Source organism: Nansenia antarctica (genome assembly GCF_963989245.1).
Source record: "Nansenia antarctica genome assembly, chromosome: 3".
Taxonomy (NCBI): domain Eukaryota; kingdom Metazoa; phylum Chordata; class Actinopteri; order Argentiniformes; family Microstomatidae; genus Nansenia; species Nansenia antarctica.
In genome coordinates, this window is record NC_137688.1 from 23,327,390 (window position 1) to 23,347,442 (window position 20,053).

Below are 20,053 nucleotides of genomic sequence, written 5' to 3' on the forward strand. Positions count from 1 at the left end.
CACTGCTGCGGAAATACAGGGACACACCAATACAGGGACACACCACTCTAATCACAAACCAATGTAAATTCGCGTCATCACACTATTTCATTAAAATATGACAAAACATGAAGGATGATTGCACACAAATATCTAACCCCCATGATACTGAGCAGAAGTGAATCAGAAGTGCGTCACAAAATCACTCTTTCCCAGGGAATGCAAGCCACTTCTGAAAAAACACCTGATAAATCAAATCCCCCAAATGCTATTAACCACACGTCATTTCTCCACAATCAACAACACTGTGTTTCAGTAACCAAACCGCTAAGTGAGACTGATTAATGCCAAGCTTATGCTTATGCGCATTTAATAGTGTCCCATTGTCATTGCGGACATGTCAAGTCACATGTTATGCCAGTCATGGCATGTGAAGGGTAGGCAACTGTATCTTACATGACCTTATAGGTGAGGACTCCAGAATAAACATTTAAATTAAAAAGAGATATGCTAGTCCAGACAATATTGCTTGCAGAAGTTGCAATCAGCAAGGACACAAATACAATATGAGCTTCTGTACAGTATGGCCTGCTGGACAGCTTGACATCATTAGCAAATGTTTCACTGTTCACCTTTCAAGCAGTGCCAGTGATTAACATTATAATACCTGCAGCACCTTGGGAGTGAATCGCCAACCATTCGTTCTAACTCCATAATTATAGTAAATACAGTACCATCCATATAATACTTTTCCAGGTGCACAATGTGCTTTACATTGTAGAAGGATGACTCATATCGGCCACTAACAACGCATGTGCAGAGAGTGAGAGGAAACATGCAGTCTGACCTGGTCTGACCTGGTCTGACCCCTCATCAGTCTGACCTTGGTCTGACCTGAAACCTTTTGGGTTTTGACTTGCCTTTGCGATTTCATTGTGTGGAAAAGTGTTACTGTACACTGTTGCACGGTAGAGGTGATCATGCATACTGGATGGCAGTTTGATTTGCTCTACTTCACGAGCCATGCTCATGACTGGAGTTGTAGGACAGTGCCTTAAATAGTGAGTCAGACCGTAATGTATTTTGGAAACAATTCTGGGATGGTAACAGTTCAATGATACCAATCATTCAGTCATGAAATGACACAGGTAAACAGCTGTTATCTTCATCGTACGATGGGTGACTTCATGGATGATGCATGAATTTTGCACAAAAAAAAGAAGCAAATAATACTTTTTAAAAAGCACTAGCAAAAGAAATGTAATGTAATTGGGAAAGTGGTGCGCCAACCACCCACTTGATAGGATGTGCTTGTTTTAAAAATCCTCTATCCATAGGATTGGTTAGTATAGATTTGGTGGTGCCACACTACAACTGTCAGAACCCACATTAGATTTGAAAGATCTAAAAATAGCTGATGTGATGCTTGTACGTGCCCCAAGTGCAGTATCAGGATCACTGTATAAGAGTTTCATTTGATTGGCTGCCACTTTCTCTGGAGTGCTTCCATGTGGATGTATAGTCTACTTAAGAAAGTATTTGTGCTGTACTTCTGTTAAGGGGGAGACAGACAAGGCAGAGGCCTAAAAAAAGTGTCACCAAAAGCTATACATCGTTGATAGAATAGGATATTTTGTCTTGCACAAGTTAATGGCAATACATGGAAATATCTCACCTTCTCTGTGTCATTTAAAGGTCCAGCAGGTAGTTTTGCATGTTGTTGCCCCATCTGGCCACACTTTCACAACTATGAAAATATGCAAGCTAAGTTTTCTCATAGCACCAAACTTGTGCATACTGTATCCTTGTAAACAAACCGAACGTGGAATAGGCACATACAGGCCAGTGTCTTACTGATTTAAGAAAACACTTTGTTTGGACTAATACAGCACTCTTCAATTAACATTATTCATCATCTAATCTCATTCCTTGAAGGCTACCAATATATCATGGCCATTTAGCACTATTTTAAAGCTAACAATTGACATACTGCAGCTTTAAATGCATAGTGTAATCAGATGATTTATTGTTGTAAATGCTTTATTTGCATAGTTGAACACCCCCACAAAGTCAGGGAGACTTTCACAATGTTTTGAAGACTTTGTAAAGCTCTTCTGTGGAAACAATTCTATAAAAACCAGAGACATGAAAACACCTTGAAAGTGTAATATTTCTTTTGTTTCTTGTTTCCCTCATGGCTCAAGGTCTTTCACTCTAAATCTACAGAATGCCACAATGTGGATTCTAATCAATTGTATTCAATAAGGAAAATTACAATTGATACAAAGTGTTTTGTTTGAATATGACTTTAATTCAAGGTCAGGTTTTCAGATGTTAAAGTCGCCATCAATGGATCCTTGACTATACCATCTGTTTGCTTGGTATTGTCTATGTGACAGGATAGGCTATACCTGCACCATGCAAGCATACCTTATTATCAAATGGCCTCTACCACGCACGCACACACACACACACACACACACACACACACACACACACACACACACACACACACACACACACACACACACACACACACACACACACACACACACACACACACACACACATACACCCCTCCCTTCTTTGCATGCAATTTACAGCTTCTCCTCCTAATATGGAGAGCAAATAAATAAACCCCATTAAATAGTGTGTGTGTGTTGATGGTTTATGTAGAGTTGTCCATTTCTAGAAGGCAGAATGCCTCAGCAGCGACAAGGTCATGAATATTGTTTACCTTAGTTTTCTGATAGCATGCACTGTATGTTAACATTCACGAGAGCACAGACATGAGGTATGATGTGTGACCATGTTTATGATATGTCAGGTGGGTGTGCATAGAGGGAGGGGTTATGGCGCAGTGTATTTACTGTGCTTGAAGCGGTATATAGTGGTATATTGGTATATGATGGATATTTGCACAGCTGTAGACGACAGTTCCCCCTCACTTCTAACAACCTCTCTTAAGCCATGCAGGCATTTATGTTATAGGCCGTCATGGTTTTTATAAACACCATAATGCACTCGCATTATAGTGTTTATAAAACTAATCGACATGTGTAAATCATGGCCTTGAGCGATCAATCTCTTTAATAGAATGGGCGGACATCTTCATGAATTAAACAATGAATGAGCCGATAAAATGTATAGTACGAACGTATGCTGTCATAGATTATTATAGAGTATCCATTTTTATTACCGTAACTATAGTACGGTAGTTGTTTGGGAAATTCTTGGACATTTTGAAGGTATGTATGAGAATATTCTATGATATGGATGGATATTTATGCTAGGGTGTGTTGCAGACACATCACACCTCACCAGACTAAAACATTTCTTAATAAACAAGTGTGTTTTCATCTTTTGGATGTGTATGATATTAATTTGAACTGCAGGAGTGATTCAATAAAGCATCGGATACAATCTACCTTGCCGAAAATAGCTGAAAGTAACAGCTGAAAAAAGCCCAACAGGGACACACTGAAGCCAGAGGGGAAGGTACATTTGTGAATTTGGCTCACAAAACAGATGGTAAAACTGTTCATAGAATATTCTCTCCTTCCTTCACATCTTAGATAGCTTCACGCATGATTACCTTTTCATTCCCAAATGAAAATTAATTGTTAGTAATATTTTCAGAGAAAGTAATGGTTTCTAGGGTGATTTTTTGCATTGCAAATGTCACTTACAGCCAAGGTGCTGGAATCTCCATGCGGCCATATTGTTTATGTTGTGAATTTACAAGAGTGGGACCTTTAAGTTGTTTGTTTCTGCGCCCCCCCTTCCAACTGGAGTGGTGGGATTGATTTATAGTTGTGTATTAAAATGAAAGGTGGTGTCCATTCCTCATTGGTGTCAGTTTGATATGGTAAATAATGTTGGGCCATAGCCTTTGTTCCAGGTATTTTTATATCACAGTTGAATCTAAAACACTATACCCATTGAACAGCTTTGTTTTCTCCTTATTGATTTGACCAGACAGTGGAATTGTATTGGTGTCAGACAAAAATGTGTTGTATTGGACACTGTGAGGTGTGTGACATTTTTGAGAAACTATGGAAGCTATTCAATCGTACACAGTTTTCAGGGGCTTTATGAATCTGTGGATTTATATGTTCAACAAAGTGATGTTTACAGTGTGAAAACATGTTTTTACGATTTCTAAAGGAGGAATCAATGGTTTGACATAATTTGGAAAGCTACTGCGTTCTGGTTTGATTATTTAGCACCCAAGGTTGTCTAAATAGGACAGCCTGACAGCTGAGAGCATAGAATGCTCCAAACCACAATTAAAACAACTGACCTTGAAGCAATAATCATGCAATTTGGCTGTAACCCAATACACAAATTATGTCTTTGACAAACAAACACACTGCAAGAGTGAGAACGAGATAGAGACAAATAATTGCAAACACTAACCTTCACATATAATCACATATAATCAAAGACATATTTAACAGCATATCAATCATGTATAGTCACAAACATGTGAGTATCACAAGCACTTAGCACACTGTTGCACATACAGCCACCTACTCAGGGTCGGCTTTGCCAACACCAATGACACTTAGAGACTGTGAAAGTCAGGTGCGTTTATGTTATTTTCAGCATGGAAATGGAAAGTGACAGGCATAATTCCCCTTATGGCGGTACTTAGGACATTAAGTATGCAAAGATGGAACTCCAGGGTGCCAACAAAAAAGTTACTTCCCCATGTACTTTCTTTTCCAAATCCATGAAGGTACGGTGCCACAGGCCAACAGTTTCCATCACAGCTATATGAAATACAGCGAGGAGTGGAGACAGAGGATCAGGAAATGAAAGCTAATACATATATTAACCCTCTACCTCATCTCGCCTTGTGCTTTAAATTAAATTAAATTAAAAAAGGAAAAGCTTTTGGAGTATACCCTTCATAAATGACTCCATCGCATCAGACACTGTATATACAGGAAGGACAGTTTTGTTAATACAATTCAGCCCATTGTCTAAGGTTTCAGAAACATGTTGTTATATTTAGAACGTCCCCTGTGGCCTTCAAAAGAACTTGAGTGCCTTTTCTCCCTATCATTATGTGAAAGTACTGCACTATCATAGGCCTACACACGGAACATGAAAACAAAGGTTTTGTACACTTTGTATACTGTATTTCTGCAGTACTTTATCCACACATAGGGCTCACACACACACACACACTCTCTTACTCTCTCTCTTTCTCTTTCTGTCTCTCATGAATGCATGTACGCACGCACACACATACACACACACATACACACACACACACACACACACACACACACACACACACACACACACATAACAAACACATGCAAAAACGAACACAAAATGTATACACACAGCAGGATATATTTGCTCTGTGTTTCATGGATAACTTTGAAGGACACATGATGTTTGTATATTTGTTGTTCTGAAACATGAATCTGCCCCCGCACCTCTTCCGAGTCAATCTGCATTTATTTATTTTCTCCATCTGAGTCTGCATGACAGCGAGCTGTGTTTTTCATCATTAGACAAATTGATGCCTTCAACGCCTATTGATGTATTATTGATATGCCTTTACAGGGGAAGGCTGGAAGCTCCACCTTGATCTGCATTCATTGGGCAGAGAAAGACAGCGGACCAAAACAACTGCTGCAAGAAGGATAGACAGAATAAGGGCAACATTGACATTTGTAATAGATCTTGCCCCCCCCCAAAAGTGGTCAAACGTACGTAGAAGACTTGTCTGTAGTGCTGCATTTGTCAGCCTCACTATCCTACCCACATTATTGAGGTTGCTTGTTTTGGTGCCGGGGGGCAGGGGGGGGGGGGGGCAGCTGGTGGTGTGTGGAAGATGTGACTGTGGTAGGTGAAGATGTAGAGGGGAGATGGGAGTTATCAGTAAACAGGACAGAGAATAATGCAGTGTGTTCTGCTGCAGCATGTCATGCTCTGGGGGGGGGAGATGTGGTGGTTGGGGGGGAGGGGGGGGGGGGGGGGGCTATGATGGTAAACTGGAACAGAGGTTTTGGATTCAATTAAAACAAGGCAAGACAGGTGCCTATGACCCTCTCATGTAGGCTTGTCTGGATCTGTTTGGGGCTTACTACTGCATCTAAAATAGATTGGTGAGGATGATACCACGAGTGTTCCTAGGGTAAAGGTTGTTTAAGGTGCTGGCTGGGGCTAGCAGGAATTAGCCATGCTGCTTGGTGTTATTAATACAACATAATGCAGTAATCTCCTTGTCCTGGAGTTATTTACGATCAGTTCAGAAAATGATGGTAGTCATTTAAAGGTGCAATATGTTGTTTGCACCCAGAAAGTTGTACCCAGATTCCATAAATGACATACTGTATACACAGGGCTACTCCCTGCTCACAAGCGCCCAATGGGAATTGCAATGACAATTCAGAATAATGTTTCCTCCTCGTGCCCTTCCCTTGCTCAATGCAAACTATTTCTAACTGAAACAATGGTGCTGCAAATGTCTTAGTTGCATGACCTTGAAGCTAGCAAAGGACCTGTGCGATTTAAACGCTGTTATTATTTAGTTTGGCAACATGAGCACAGAAATTAGCCAGCCAGCGGAGGCACACACAAGTTTCAAATAAATCCCCTCATTCCCCAAACACTTCTCAGACAAAGCTGTTATGTCAAACAGGACAACTTACTAGAAAAAAAAATCACAATACAGTACATGTTACAAACCTATTTGCACAGAGAGGTTTCTGTTGATTAGGTCCGTTTCAAGCACTGAGAAATGCTCCCAGACAGGTCTGTTTGGTAGCCTGCCACACACGCAACTGGCACGTTATACGCCCACAGCAAGTGGTCGACGGCCAGAAACGTCCCGAACATTTTGGAAAAGCAAATTCAGTCAGAAGGGCAGCGTCTTGGCAGGTGCATGCACTGTCAAAGACTGCCAACACATCATAAGTAATGATTCAGCATGGTTATTTTGTGACATTTTCATGGGGAAAAGTTTAGTTTGAGACATTACAGTGCGTCATGTTAAAAGATATAATGAAAACATACAAGACTATACAACTACAGTCTATGTAAGGGTCTGTGGCGCAGGAGGGAGAGGAGGCGTCTAACGATCGCAAGGTTGGCAGGTCGGCAGTTCGAGCCCCGGTTGGCCACATGTCGAGGTGTCCTTGGGCAAGACATTGAACCCCAATATTGCTCCCAATGAGTGGGCCAGCGCCTTGCACGTTAGCTTTCCGCCATTGGTGTGTGTGAATGTGTGTGTGTGTGTGTGTGTGAATGTGTGTGTGAATGGGTGAACGAAAGGGCATTGTAAAGCGCTTTGGAATAAGGCACTATATAAGTCAGTCCATTTATGTAACAAAGTAATTCACTGAATGCATATTTATATTAACAGAAAAGACCAAACATACATACTTACAAACATACTTAGCCAGGTTTGTCCTCACTGTATCTGTCTTTTCATCCTTTAGTACAAGGACATCCAATGTTTATTAGCTTATTTGCTCATTACTGTTTTTGAATTTTAATGGTAACGAATTTTATGCTTCCATGATCATACATTCTCAATCTTATCTGTGACAGGGGACAATGTCAATTAACTGTTGTTCATAAACTGTATGAATTATTCATTCAAGGTGAGTGATATTGAGATCATTGAAAGACACCCAACAAAAATCAGGAGACTAATTCGAACCCACTCGTTCGTGTCATAGTGAGAGACAACGAAGCCAATCTGTCTAAAGGACACAGAAAATGAGTTAACTTCAAATTGCCACAATTAAAGTTTAACAAGGAGTGACTTCCCTAAATAATTCAGCTGACGCGCGTCTCTGAGCTGTAGGGTTGACAGAAGGGGTGACTGAGCTTAGTTTACATCTTATACTATGGGAACACACACCAAACAGGGGTCGAAGAGTGACATGGATATACTGTACAGCAATACATTCTGCCTGATGTTAAAGATACCGGTGGGGACATTACCTTACCACATACGACACCTAGGCCAGGAGGGTCACGATCTCACAACTTAATGCACCACTACAGTAAACAGACAGGAAGTCAGGCTATCAGGATTTTGCATTACTTGTAGATAGAGCATGTAGGCCTACATTGTATTTATCGTATAGTAATATACAAATGTGACCTGCAATGAATTGGTAACTTGCACACCTATTTGAGATAACTGGCTGCTATAGCTTGAAGCCTGAATACTTATTGGACTAGAAATGGTACTTGCTCTGAGATTGTGTTGAACAGAATGTGAAATGTTAAATGTGGTATAAAGAGTGTTACAGTGTCCAGGCCTTTATTCTTTTCTTTTTTTTCACGTGTGCTTCTTTGCCCAGCACCTCAGCATAATGTGATGTGCATATGACAAGAAGCTAGGCTACTTTCTCCAGTTGTTCACTGAAATGTTTTCCCATGACCTTCTCCGTCTCTGCGGCGCCAAATGAATAGTCACATAAATAACTCTCTCAATCCGCCCATCGGCACTGCAACCAAACTGGAGGGACCAAGAGCTCGCTCCATTACCTCTGCAGTTCATTTCACGGTGTCACTTGGTCATGACCAGCTCAATACATTTCTCCAGGTTCCTTCAACGTGATTAACTTTGCTCTTGATATGAACATATTAATTTGCTCCCTCACGCATCCGCACGGTTGTAAGAGGCAAGAACTAGGACAAATAAGTCTGCTCCTGTGAGGTTCGAATGCTGAACTGGTGTCAAATGGAGACAAATGATTTGCCCAAGTAGACCCAGGGGCACATTGTGGGAATTGTGTCTCAACACAGAGATGGGAAGTGTACTTCTCTCTAGGTAGCTAGGTTCTACCAGACTACACTGCAGACGGGCTTGTGAATAAGCGAGTGAAGAGTGAAATTAATTAAATGGGCACACTGTGCATGAGCCTTGAGGGGGGGGGGGGGCGGCGGTAGCCTAGAAGTTAGAGAGGCCGGCTAGCAATCGGAAGGTCTCAAGGTCTGGTTAGATTCCCCGCCTCAGGAGGGAGCTGCATGTGCCCTTGAGCGAGGCACGTAACCCCTAATTGCTCCAGGGGCGCAGACTATGGCTGACCCTGTGCCCAGAGCAAAACACATGCAATGCACTCGTTAAACTGTCCGGTTCCTGGTGTAATTGCAATAGGGTTTCAGTGAATAGAGTACGCAATGTTGCATATGTCATATGTCATATTTTGGTACCTGTACTGTAGCAATGACAAATAAAGTCCATTCCATTCATGGCAAGATGTTGAGTCAACTGAAAGAGAACCCTCACTAGGTCTGTATTTTGATAAGCATGACCTATGTGACGGTCACAGAATTCAAAACGAGTGATAACGTAGAAATGGTCATAAAGTACAAGTTACAAGTAAGTTCATAAAGAAACTTGTTTGTTTTCCATGCAAGGAACATGTCCTATTAGAGCTGACTTCAGTTGTTTTGAAAAAATATTTTTTTCAACTGTAAGGTCATAATGATGGTCCCAACGATGACATGGAGCCAAAGAGGTTTTATCCCTGTCTATCAGTGCAATGTGCTGCACTGTTATACTGCTGAATAATTATAGACATAGCTCTGATGTTTCTATCACTGACTCTGCAAAAATCATCACTGAGTCGTCAAGATTATAGGGAGATCTGACAGTTGAAGAAGAATGAGTAATCTGTGTTACTCGCTGTACATTCTGATGAGTTCACAGAGCTTACTCGATGTCTGCAGTCAGAGAGCTCACCAGACACTATATGGTGTATCTGAATCGACCTTCAGCTTTGTCCTTTTCTATCAATAACAAACCCCAAAATGATCTCTTCTCTCATCATTGTCAAGACAGTTGCTGTAAGGAACATAGTGTGCTGCGCAGAAGACATAAGACATATTAAACCTTCCTGATCCTTGTTGAAACCAGACAAAGGTTATCGTTGACGAGACGGGCCACTTCTGTGAGTGTCTCACACAGGGCAAGCCAGAGTATGAGAGGTTGAAGTGACCCTGGGCTGGCATGTACGCCAGCACCTCCATTCATAGGGGTGAAATGGGCTGTGTGATCTGTGTTAAATGTCTACTCCGGCCCTAATAGTCTCGCTGTGAACCTGCTGGAACCCTGACGTTGACGCTTTGCATATTCATGCAGAACTGCCATCCGCCATACGGACACATTAGCTGAGGCCGCGACCCCGCCTCTCTCTCTTTCTTTGCTCTCTGATCTTTCAGGGTTCAGCGGAGCCCTCATCAACAAGACATCAAAATATATCTATATGTTCAGAAACTCCATGCCCCGGGTAATTAATTAATTGCCAGGCAGCTTGAAGCTGTCAGGGAGTGTGTTTGCTGTCATCAGGTTTCCTTGCTTATCCAGTTTCCTCAGAGGATTACAGTAGGGACAACTGCTATAAATATTTAAAACTGATTCTAATTAAACCTGGGTGCATGGAGCGCAGTGAGGACAATTGGATGAAATTGAATGCCCTACGTTGATTGATTTCAGGTCCCAATGTGCCTGTTCCCGGGTGCTGAAAGCTTGGTTCATCGACTGCACGAAGCAAAATTATTCTTCACTCAACACTCAACACATCTGGGTACCGGTATCGGTAGACAATTCCCAAACCTAAAAGACACACTAATGTATGGCTACCTCGATCTTCCTATACACTGTGGCTGTATTTGCAGGGGCATTCTGATGTCCGGTTATTAGGCTAGCTGCCTGCTTGAGCCACAGGGTTTGGATTCTCATGATATCATTTATCACCCCATGTCAAATAGGTTTCAGTCTGATTTGATCGTTTTGACCTAGAGAAGACTGAACAGAGGCACAGATATGCCTTGTCCTAGTTGTAGAGATTTGTTTTTGTGTTATGTGAGTTGAACATACCCTGGAGTTAATAAATACATATAAACATGCACATTCTAAAATATTAAGATTTCATATTTATATAATATTTCATATTTTAATCATTACATAATTACTAATTAAATCCATTTTAAATGGGGTCTGTAACACAAGAACATTTGGAAAAAGTGAAGGGGGTTTGAATATTTTCCACAGGCACTGTATATCTTTGCTTGTTTGATTTTCACACAGTGTGTGACATCCTACCACAAAATACATTGTTGTCTATCGCTAAAAATACCCTTTTTCAAAGACGTGTCACCACGCTAAGACAGATAGTCTGCACACGTAGAAGATATCAAAGACCTTGCTCTTCATCATCTCTGTGTTTTTATTAAGGTGTCAAATATGACAGTTGACACCCGTGTAAAACATTAGATCAAGTCGCAGGTGGGCGCTCAACTAACTCTCACCTGTCTAGTGCCTAGCATTAGTCACTCCCTGATTATTGTGTGCGAACACGCATTTCAATGGAATCACTGTAGTCTAACACAACAGAACATAGTACATACTGTACTCTACTTTCTTTTTTTAAAATCTTTTTATTTATTAGAAAGCCCTATTGAGGTCAGAAAACCTCTTTTTCAAGGGAGACACGAAGGAAGATGTTGCAATGTAAATGGAATCTCTGTGCATCCATAAGTATTCTTGCTTGATTTACCATAACTGAACCAAATATGTATATCATTATATAGTACTCTATCAGCCTGTATTAGCTTGTTATATGGAGGCCCCTTTCTAGTTACAGTGAATGACCCAGGGTGCTGGCTGTTGAGACCTTTTGGTTGTGGGAGCATGGTTCATTTCTGAGAGAGCACATAGAGCATTCTGCACGGCTGACTGCAGAAAGCACCAATTAGACAGCCATGGTCTGTGTGCATCGACATGTGGGCCTCGTTACTGACCAGCATGACAGGTCATCTCGCAAAATGCCCCACAGGCCACAGAAAAGAAAGGCTTTGTCCGAATCTCAAAAGTCTCTCCTCGACTACTCGTGTCCTCTCTCTTCACCTGCCTCTCAAAATGCATTGGAGAAATTCTAAGGGGAGGAACTTCACATCTGCTCCTCACATGATGAATTTTGAGAAGGAGGCGAGAAGGAAAGACCTTTGAGATTCAGCCTATGGCTACGGTCCGATCCTCTACCCTTCTCCAGGTGCACTCATACACTCCCCTTAATGGATCTTAAATCATTGGATTGATGATAGAAATGCAGTGAAAACTCCATCTAGTCCATGCTTACACCAATCCAATTATATTCAGATCCTTGAGGGGGAGAAGGGTGGAGAATTGGACTGTAAAGCATTTGTTTACCCTCAGAGGGAGGGTGGGACAAGTTCTCGGTATTGTATAATCTATTTTCATCTGTGAATGTTTTTTAATGTACATAGTTAAACTACATTGTGTGAATTTTACTTTAATACGGTCTCGCCTCTCAGTGAGAGCTGTTTTTTCCCTGAGAGCTCCTTCTTGCAGGGCAAGGATTTTTCCCTGCAATACTAATTTCCTTGAATGGTTGTTACCATGGTTGCACAGGCGTCAGTTGCCATGTCATCAGTTAGTTTTCCAATTGTCAGAAGCCCTCGCAAGCCACTCACTTTGTATGTAACTGTCTCCACAGCCTCGAGATAAAGTACACCTGCATAATTGGATCATTTTTTTCTTTTTCTATGGCCACCGATTGGATATCATCCGGGACCGTCATTTAGATAAAGAAAATGTATTATCTGGTGGTATTGAGTGATCTAAAACAAATATTTGAGACAGTCAATCTTCAGTTCGGTGAATTGATAGTGCATGTAGTCGTGCTGGATTAGCCTGGTTAGCTTGTGCTCGTTAGCATGCATGACTCAAATGGTGGTGTTAGCACAGAAGCTAATGAAGAGCTCGGGGGTATACCGGTCTAATCCTTTCAGACTGTCATTCATTCTCATACTATTGATAGAACCTCATATACCGTATATAATTGTATGAGGTTGCAGCGGTTTTCTATTGACATGAACAATCATGCATTTTGTACCTGTCGACTCAGAATGAACGGAAAGAATGTGGTTGACTATGCCTTCCCTGGAAACTTTCAGTTGCCACTGAGAATGTGCACCCTGTTTCTTGTTTATGTGCTAAAAGCTCTGATTCAGAAACATTTAGTTTCAATTTTCTAGCGAAACCAATCTATGGTTGTAACATAGAGGGGGTGAATGCTCAATTCCATATATCGACCCTGCCCCTGTTCCGCTCTACCCCCCCCCCCTACTTTCTATTCAAAGGACTCCCAATGATGCGGGGGTGGTATCACGACAATTTTCGCGATATATTAAGAGCTTGAGCTGTGAATTCAAAATAGGCAGAGGAGTGTGTGTGCATGTAGCAAGCAGAATTGCATTGCATTGCATAGCAGTGCCTTACTTAAATAAGGTGACAAGTAACCTTAAGTAAGGTTACAAGCGACAAATCACAACCACTTTTTCTTCCAACTGACATTTCAAAGAGAATATTCATGCATTGTTTCATGCTTGATTAAAGACACAGAACCTGTGATCATATTAATTAGACTAAAGAAACATTGAGAGTTAATTTTCAACCCAACAGAAGTGGATTGTTTTTGTTCCACTGTGGCACTAATTGAACTATTCAATCAGTTATTTGAACAATGCTTTTCCACTCTGAGCTTCACATTCACACATTGCTCTAAATAAGGCAATTGTGTAGGCTACTGGTTTTTCAGTGCTACATGTAAGAAGTAAATTCAGATATAATGGCATAATATGTTGGCAGAACTGCTTGATATAGCCACATTTCACACACGCACACACGCACACACACACACACACACACACACACACACACACACACACACACACACACACACACACACACACACACACACACGCACGCACACACATGGGTATTGCATGGATATTTACATTCATGAGGGCACCACACCATATTAGTGACCAAGGAGTGCCTATGATCTCCAGTCTCATGAAACTAATCATGTAAGCCCTAGGGATAAGGACCCCAGAAAACGGAGCAATGACAAACCTCTTTGTGTGTCTGTACTTCTGTGTCCCCGTTAACAACCATTGTGACAGTTTCAGATGACAGCACCAAATGCCTCAGTAGTGGAACACCTTTGGAAAGCTGACACGTGCCAAACTGTCTCCTACTTCCCCTACCTCCCCAGTGACAGTGATACTGTCTGATGTACTGCAGTAGGTTCTCTGTCTCTGCCTTCTAGGGTGTGTGGGGCTGGGTGTGTGTCCTGGATATCACTGTATTACCAGTTGGCTGTAAATCATTGTTCATGTACTCCCAGCAAGAACAGTGTCTGGGCATAGACTGATGTTACTATGGTGTCACACGCATTCAGTCCTACAGCACTTGTCACCAGTTAACCTGTAAATATTACAAATTGTACAGTAACTAACAATGAAGCATGAAACAGGACCTAATAAATGCAATGATCAGCACAACAAAATATTGATATGATTGTTTTACATGCTTTTGAAATCCCTTTACCGTGAAGGTGTGTAAAGTTATAGCTGAATACTAAAACATGCAATGATAAAAAGAAATTCAACCAATTTAGTCTATTAATGTCATTATCTGGTATTCCCGTAAAGCAATGTGCCCTCACCCCCCCCAGACAAAGACAGAATGTCAATAATATGCAAGATGCACTTGCTCATTTTCAAACTACCACAGTACTTTACTTCCTGACATATGGACATCCATTATTCAACAGCAAACTTCTGGGAATTTCAGGGGCTGACATGCTTTTCTATGCCTATAAATTCAACTCAACATTCTTCTCTCCTGTTGCCATACAGAATCTGAATGGATTTGACTCTGTGGACGTACATTTTAGTGACGTATTCCACTTAAATAAGGAAACTAAGAAGTGAGGGGTGAGTCAACATGAGTCTATTACACTGCAATGGGAGGACAGTTTGTAGGCCTTTACTAAAACATCTGGTGGGCAAATCTGTTTGAAACAACAGTGGCTTTAATACCATACAATCAATATGTCAAACACAGGCTTAATTCACATCTACTACAAACATAGGTCCATGTGAAGATAACTCCTGCTATTTACCTTTTAGGTTGGACAGAAATGTCAAAAAGCCAAACCGATTACACAAGGAGAATGACCTTTCATTCATGTTGCAATTGGGTGGCGTGCAATATTGTAGCATGAGTGCCTTATGAAAGAGATTGAAATGTCATACCCTCTCTAACCCTAAAGAGAATGAATACAAAGTTAGAAAAGAAAAGTTCATACTGAAGATACTGAGCGTATACATATGCAAGTGAAATATAAGAGTACCTGCCACGGTAAATCATATCATTTGAGGCATATTGCATAAATCTCTGTGTGTGTGCCTGAGGTACACGTTGTTACCTGAGAGACAACGCCAGAGCATGGGGTTACAACAAAGGCCCAAACAGTTGGCCGTATGTTGTTGCTCGTGCTATCCATTTGTTACATCAAGGGAGGGAGTGTGTTATACTGAATATCAGCACGGCTGTGATTCGGTCGTAGGTACGAGGCCGCAGGCCGAGTACCGAAGACAATCACAGCTGTGCTGATATTCAGTATAACAGCACAACCTCGAGTGTGATATTGCTTTTATAAAACAGTTCTACAGTGCGATTTATTAGTTAACAGTAATAAGCGACAACAGATTATGATTTGTTTGTTTATTTAATCATAAAAATAAACAAAAAATAGTTCAGCAACTGAACTTCAAATGGACTGTTGCCTAGTAACCTGAACACAAACATGTAGTCTAATTAACGGTGATTTAGTAGAACATCTGTGCGGCGGAGTGATACATATAGTTAAAGGTCCCAGTGCTGTTATACTGTATATCAGCACTCATGGAATGCCTCTTGTCCAATCAAATTACTTGGTCGGAACTAACTGTTGTATACATTATTACATTTTTGTAAGGAAGACTCCAGAAAGTTATTGAACAATTGGATAGTTTGAAGAATAGTTGAATGGTGGCAAAGTGGGAAGCATCTACAGTATACTAACTATGCTAACCAACAAGACACGAGTAACACAATCTCACTAGAATACCTTCTGAACCAAAGACCCAGGAAATCATCGTGGACTTCAGGAGGAAAAAGTCCGAGATTTAGATTTGGTAAGATATGATACATTATGCTTTGAGAACTTTCACAAGTTCTAACCAAGTAATAACTCATAATATAGTTTGTAGACGGTACTGTATTGCAGCTCAAAACGAAGGATTCTGTTATTAAAATGTGAAGCAGGAAATGTGCAACACTGTTATTATTCCACAATTTGACATTGTTGTTTGATTACTCCAAGCCTCAGATATACTCATTTACTTAATTCAGTATTTGCAGAGACCTCATATTGCATATGCTCCCCGGCATACCACCTTGTCTTCTGTCACACAGGAATTCTGGTCCTGTCCTCTGAGTTTCCTCATCTTTTTATTATTAAGACGTTTTCATGCAGGGTGTCCCACTAAGACCAAGGTCTCTTTTTCAGTGGAGCCATGCTTACCAAATTGAACCATCAAAAGTACATTTAAAATTTGAAAAAAGATTTTGCACAATATCATATATCAAACGCTCAATGCCATTTTGACCAAATTGACCGATACTCATGAGATAATCTAATTTGAGTATGTTTTGAAGGCTGTTCCAAGTACTCTGGGCACAGAAACGAAAGGCCGACTTACCTAGTTCAGATGAAAGGCGTGAAACTTTGAGGGTTAGCCAAGCTTGGGACCTGGGGAGGATGTCTGCCATAAAAGCAATGTGAAGTAAAATGGGATTCCTCTATTTCATTCTGAACCTCACCTGTAAAAGCCCCTCTCGGAAGATGTCTTCTCCCTTCTCAAATTTCTCAAAATTAATTGTTTCCAGACGTACCACATGGCTGGTATGGAATGATAAAAAATGTACCTAACTGAAAATAACCAATGTGTCTTTGTTAAGTTGAGGACGGACATGTATGTGTGTGAATATTATCTTCCCTGTAACACAAAAGCAGTAATAAAGGTTCCTACCTATTTTGTCATCTGATAGAACAGATACACAATTCATTCTTTATGCGATTTTGTTGTTGTTATAATGTCAAAGTATATACAACAAAAGTCAATATTGTTTAAATGATGCTGTCATTTCATACAGGGCACCCTCAAAAACGAGATGATGAAGAAGAAGAACATTAATTATGTTTTATGATGGTGTCAGCTTATTATGAAAATGGTATCTGAGACATTCTAATTTTGTATCACTCACTGTGATGTAATAATGCACAATTCTAGAACATAATGTTACCACAAGGTTACCAAGTGGATATTAAAGATATTCAACACAAGAATGGATGAACTGGAAGAGGGGTCCACCTCTACATTTCAGAGATGCAACATGGAGAGAAAAATGAGTTCCATGGCCTGTACAATATTTAATGAGCTACGACTGGAAGGAAACTTATGTGATGTGGTGATTCAAGTCAATGGCATCGACTTCAACGCACACAAGATTATCCTTTGCGGATGCAGTTCATATTTCCGGTGAGTGTCTTAACTTTGTGGGGATGTGGCCATGATGGATGGCAGGGATTCACTTGGCATGGATCCAAAGGATAATCAGAAGAAAATAGCCAGATCCTATAAGAGTTTACACATTGTTCTTTGTGGCAGCAATGATACATTCTATAAAAGATACAACTATTGATTCATAATATTTGTGTGAGTACCCCTCTTTATATTGTGATATACTTGCAGAGGGTGTTTATTATATTGCTGTGCTGTATTGAAAAGAGTATTGAGAAAATGTGGTACAGTATATGGATGATTCCTGACCATCATATCCCTCCTCTCTAAACCTGGACCCACAGAGCTCTCTTCACAAGTGGCTGGAGCAACTTAGAAAAGCGGGTGTACAACATTCCTGGTGTGTCACCAGACATGATGCGTCTCATTATTGAGTATGCCTACACACGCTCTGTGCCTGTCACTGACGAGAATGTGGAGCAGCTTCTGGTGGCTGCAGACCAGTTCAATGTCATGGGCATTGTGCGAGCCTGCTCTGACTTCCTAGGGGCCCAGCTGTGCCCGGAGAACTGCATTGGCATATGCACGTTTGCAGACTTCTACTCCTGCCCTGAGCTGAGGCGCAGGTCCTCTCTCTTCATCCTGCATCACTTTGAGGAGATGGTGCGTAGCTCCGAGGAGTTCCTGGAACTCTCGCTGTGGCAGTTTTGTGACATCATTGAGAAGGACGACCTGAACGTGAAGCAGGAAGATGTAGTGTTTGAGGCCATCCTGCGCTGGATTGGCCATTCTCCTCAAGACCGCAAACCCCAAATCTCTGCGCTGTTGCCTAAGGTGACTGAGAGTTGGACAACACAGTTAGACCCACGTACATGTGTGATGCATTTCATAAAGGTGTATCGGCTGCCGACTGCATTCTGTGTCTACAGTATATCTGTCTGTATCTGTTTGCTTAGGTACGCATTGCCTTGATGACAGCAAACTACTTCATGAGCAATGTGAAGAATAATCCACTGGTGAGAGACAATGATGACTGCAAGTCCATCCTCAACAACACACTGAAGGCATTGTATGACTTGGACATGAATGGGCCCTCCAGCTCTGACTTTGGCAACCCTCTGACCCGCACTCGCCTGCCCTATGCCATCTTACTGGCCATCGGTGGTTGGAGTGGTGGCAGCCCCACCAATGGCATTGAGGCATATGATGCACGGGCTGACCGTTGGGTCAATGTGACTCGAGAGGAGGAGAGCGCACGGGCCTACCATGGTGCTGCCTACCTCAATGGTTTTGTGTACTGCGTGGGAGGCTTTGACAGCGTTGACTACTTCAACAGTGTGCGCAAGTTCAACCCAGTCACACACACTTGGCACCAAGTGGCACCCATGCACTCACGGTGCTGCTACGTCAGTGTGGCTGTGCTGGGTGGCTGCATCTACGCCATGGGCGGCTTTGATGGCTATGTGCGACTCAACACTGTTGAGCGCTATGAGCCTGAGACCAACCAGTGGACACTCATCTCACCCATGCATGAGCAGAGAAGTGATGCCAGTGCCACCACACTTTTTGGAAAGGTAAGTGGAACAGAGGAATAGGTAAGACTAACTGTACCTGGAACACAACTTGGTAATTATTGTACATTGAATCTATTAAAAAGCCAGGATGGATGAATTTACGAGTTGCCTTAACTCTAGGTATACATATGTGGTGGTTTCAATGGGAATGAGTGCCTGTTAACAGCAGAGTGCTTCAACCCTGAGACCAACCAATGGACTCTGATCGCCCCCATGAGAAGCCGACGCAGTGGGGTGGGGGTCATCGCCTATGGGGAGCAGGTCTATGCGGTGAGACCTACATAAAAATACACAATAAATCTATGCTCAAGTTCTGATATTCTGTTATTGACCCACATTTCTCCTATCCTCTCTTAGGTGGGCGGCTTTGATGGAGCCAACCGTCTGCGAAACGCAGAGTGCTACAATCCCCAGACCAACACCTGGCGCGCAGTTCCCACCATGTTCAACCCACGGAGCAACTTTGGCATCGAGGTGGTGGATGATCTTCTGTTTGTGGTGGGCGGCTTCAATGGCTTCAACACCACCTTTAATGTGGAGTTCTACGATGAGAAGACAGATGAGTGGTATGACGCCCATGACATGGGGATCTCCCGCAGTGCCGTTAGCTGCTGTGTGGTGCCCGGACTACCCAATGTGCTCGAGTATGCTGCCCCGCGAGATACCCTGCAGAACCCCCGGGAGGAGCTGAAACTGTCCACCTCCAATAGCAGCATCCTTACTGTCTGACACCATATCTACCCACCATCACCCCCCATCCCTACATGACCCAGTCCTGCCCACTGCAGTCCATCTGGGCAGAGACAGAAACTACCCAAATAAATCCTTCAAGTGCCCATGGAAATCACATATGCATAACATTTCTGTCTTTCTTATTGCTTCTATCAGGCGGGGTGGTACAATTATTGAATGTATAAGGGAGGCTTTAATTGAATGCTAGTTTGCAATCATGTCTTAATGAGGCTATTGGGAGATACAAGAGGATATTTTCTCTTTGATATTATGACTTCTGCGTTGATAAAGTGAACACAAATGTAACATTCCTTACTCATTCAAACAAACTCATATTTCACGAA

The 20,053-nt window shown here is 41.8% G+C and overlaps 1 protein-coding gene across 1 annotated transcript; it reads left to right on the forward strand.

Moving 5' to 3' along the window:
* Positions 1-17,275: 17,275 nt before the first annotated feature.
* On the forward strand, positions 17,276-19,706 carry LOC308153904 (kelch-like protein 10; the record flags this gene model as incomplete). The annotated part of the gene is made up of 5 exons (XM_080527088.1): positions 17,276-17,421; positions 17,748-18,237; positions 18,360-18,977; positions 19,098-19,247; positions 19,335-19,706. The coding sequence occupies 5 exons, from the start codon at positions 17,276-17,278 to the stop codon at positions 19,704-19,706; spliced, it is 1,776 nt and encodes a 591-aa protein (XP_080383214.1).
* Positions 19,707-20,053: the final 347 nt, after the last annotated feature.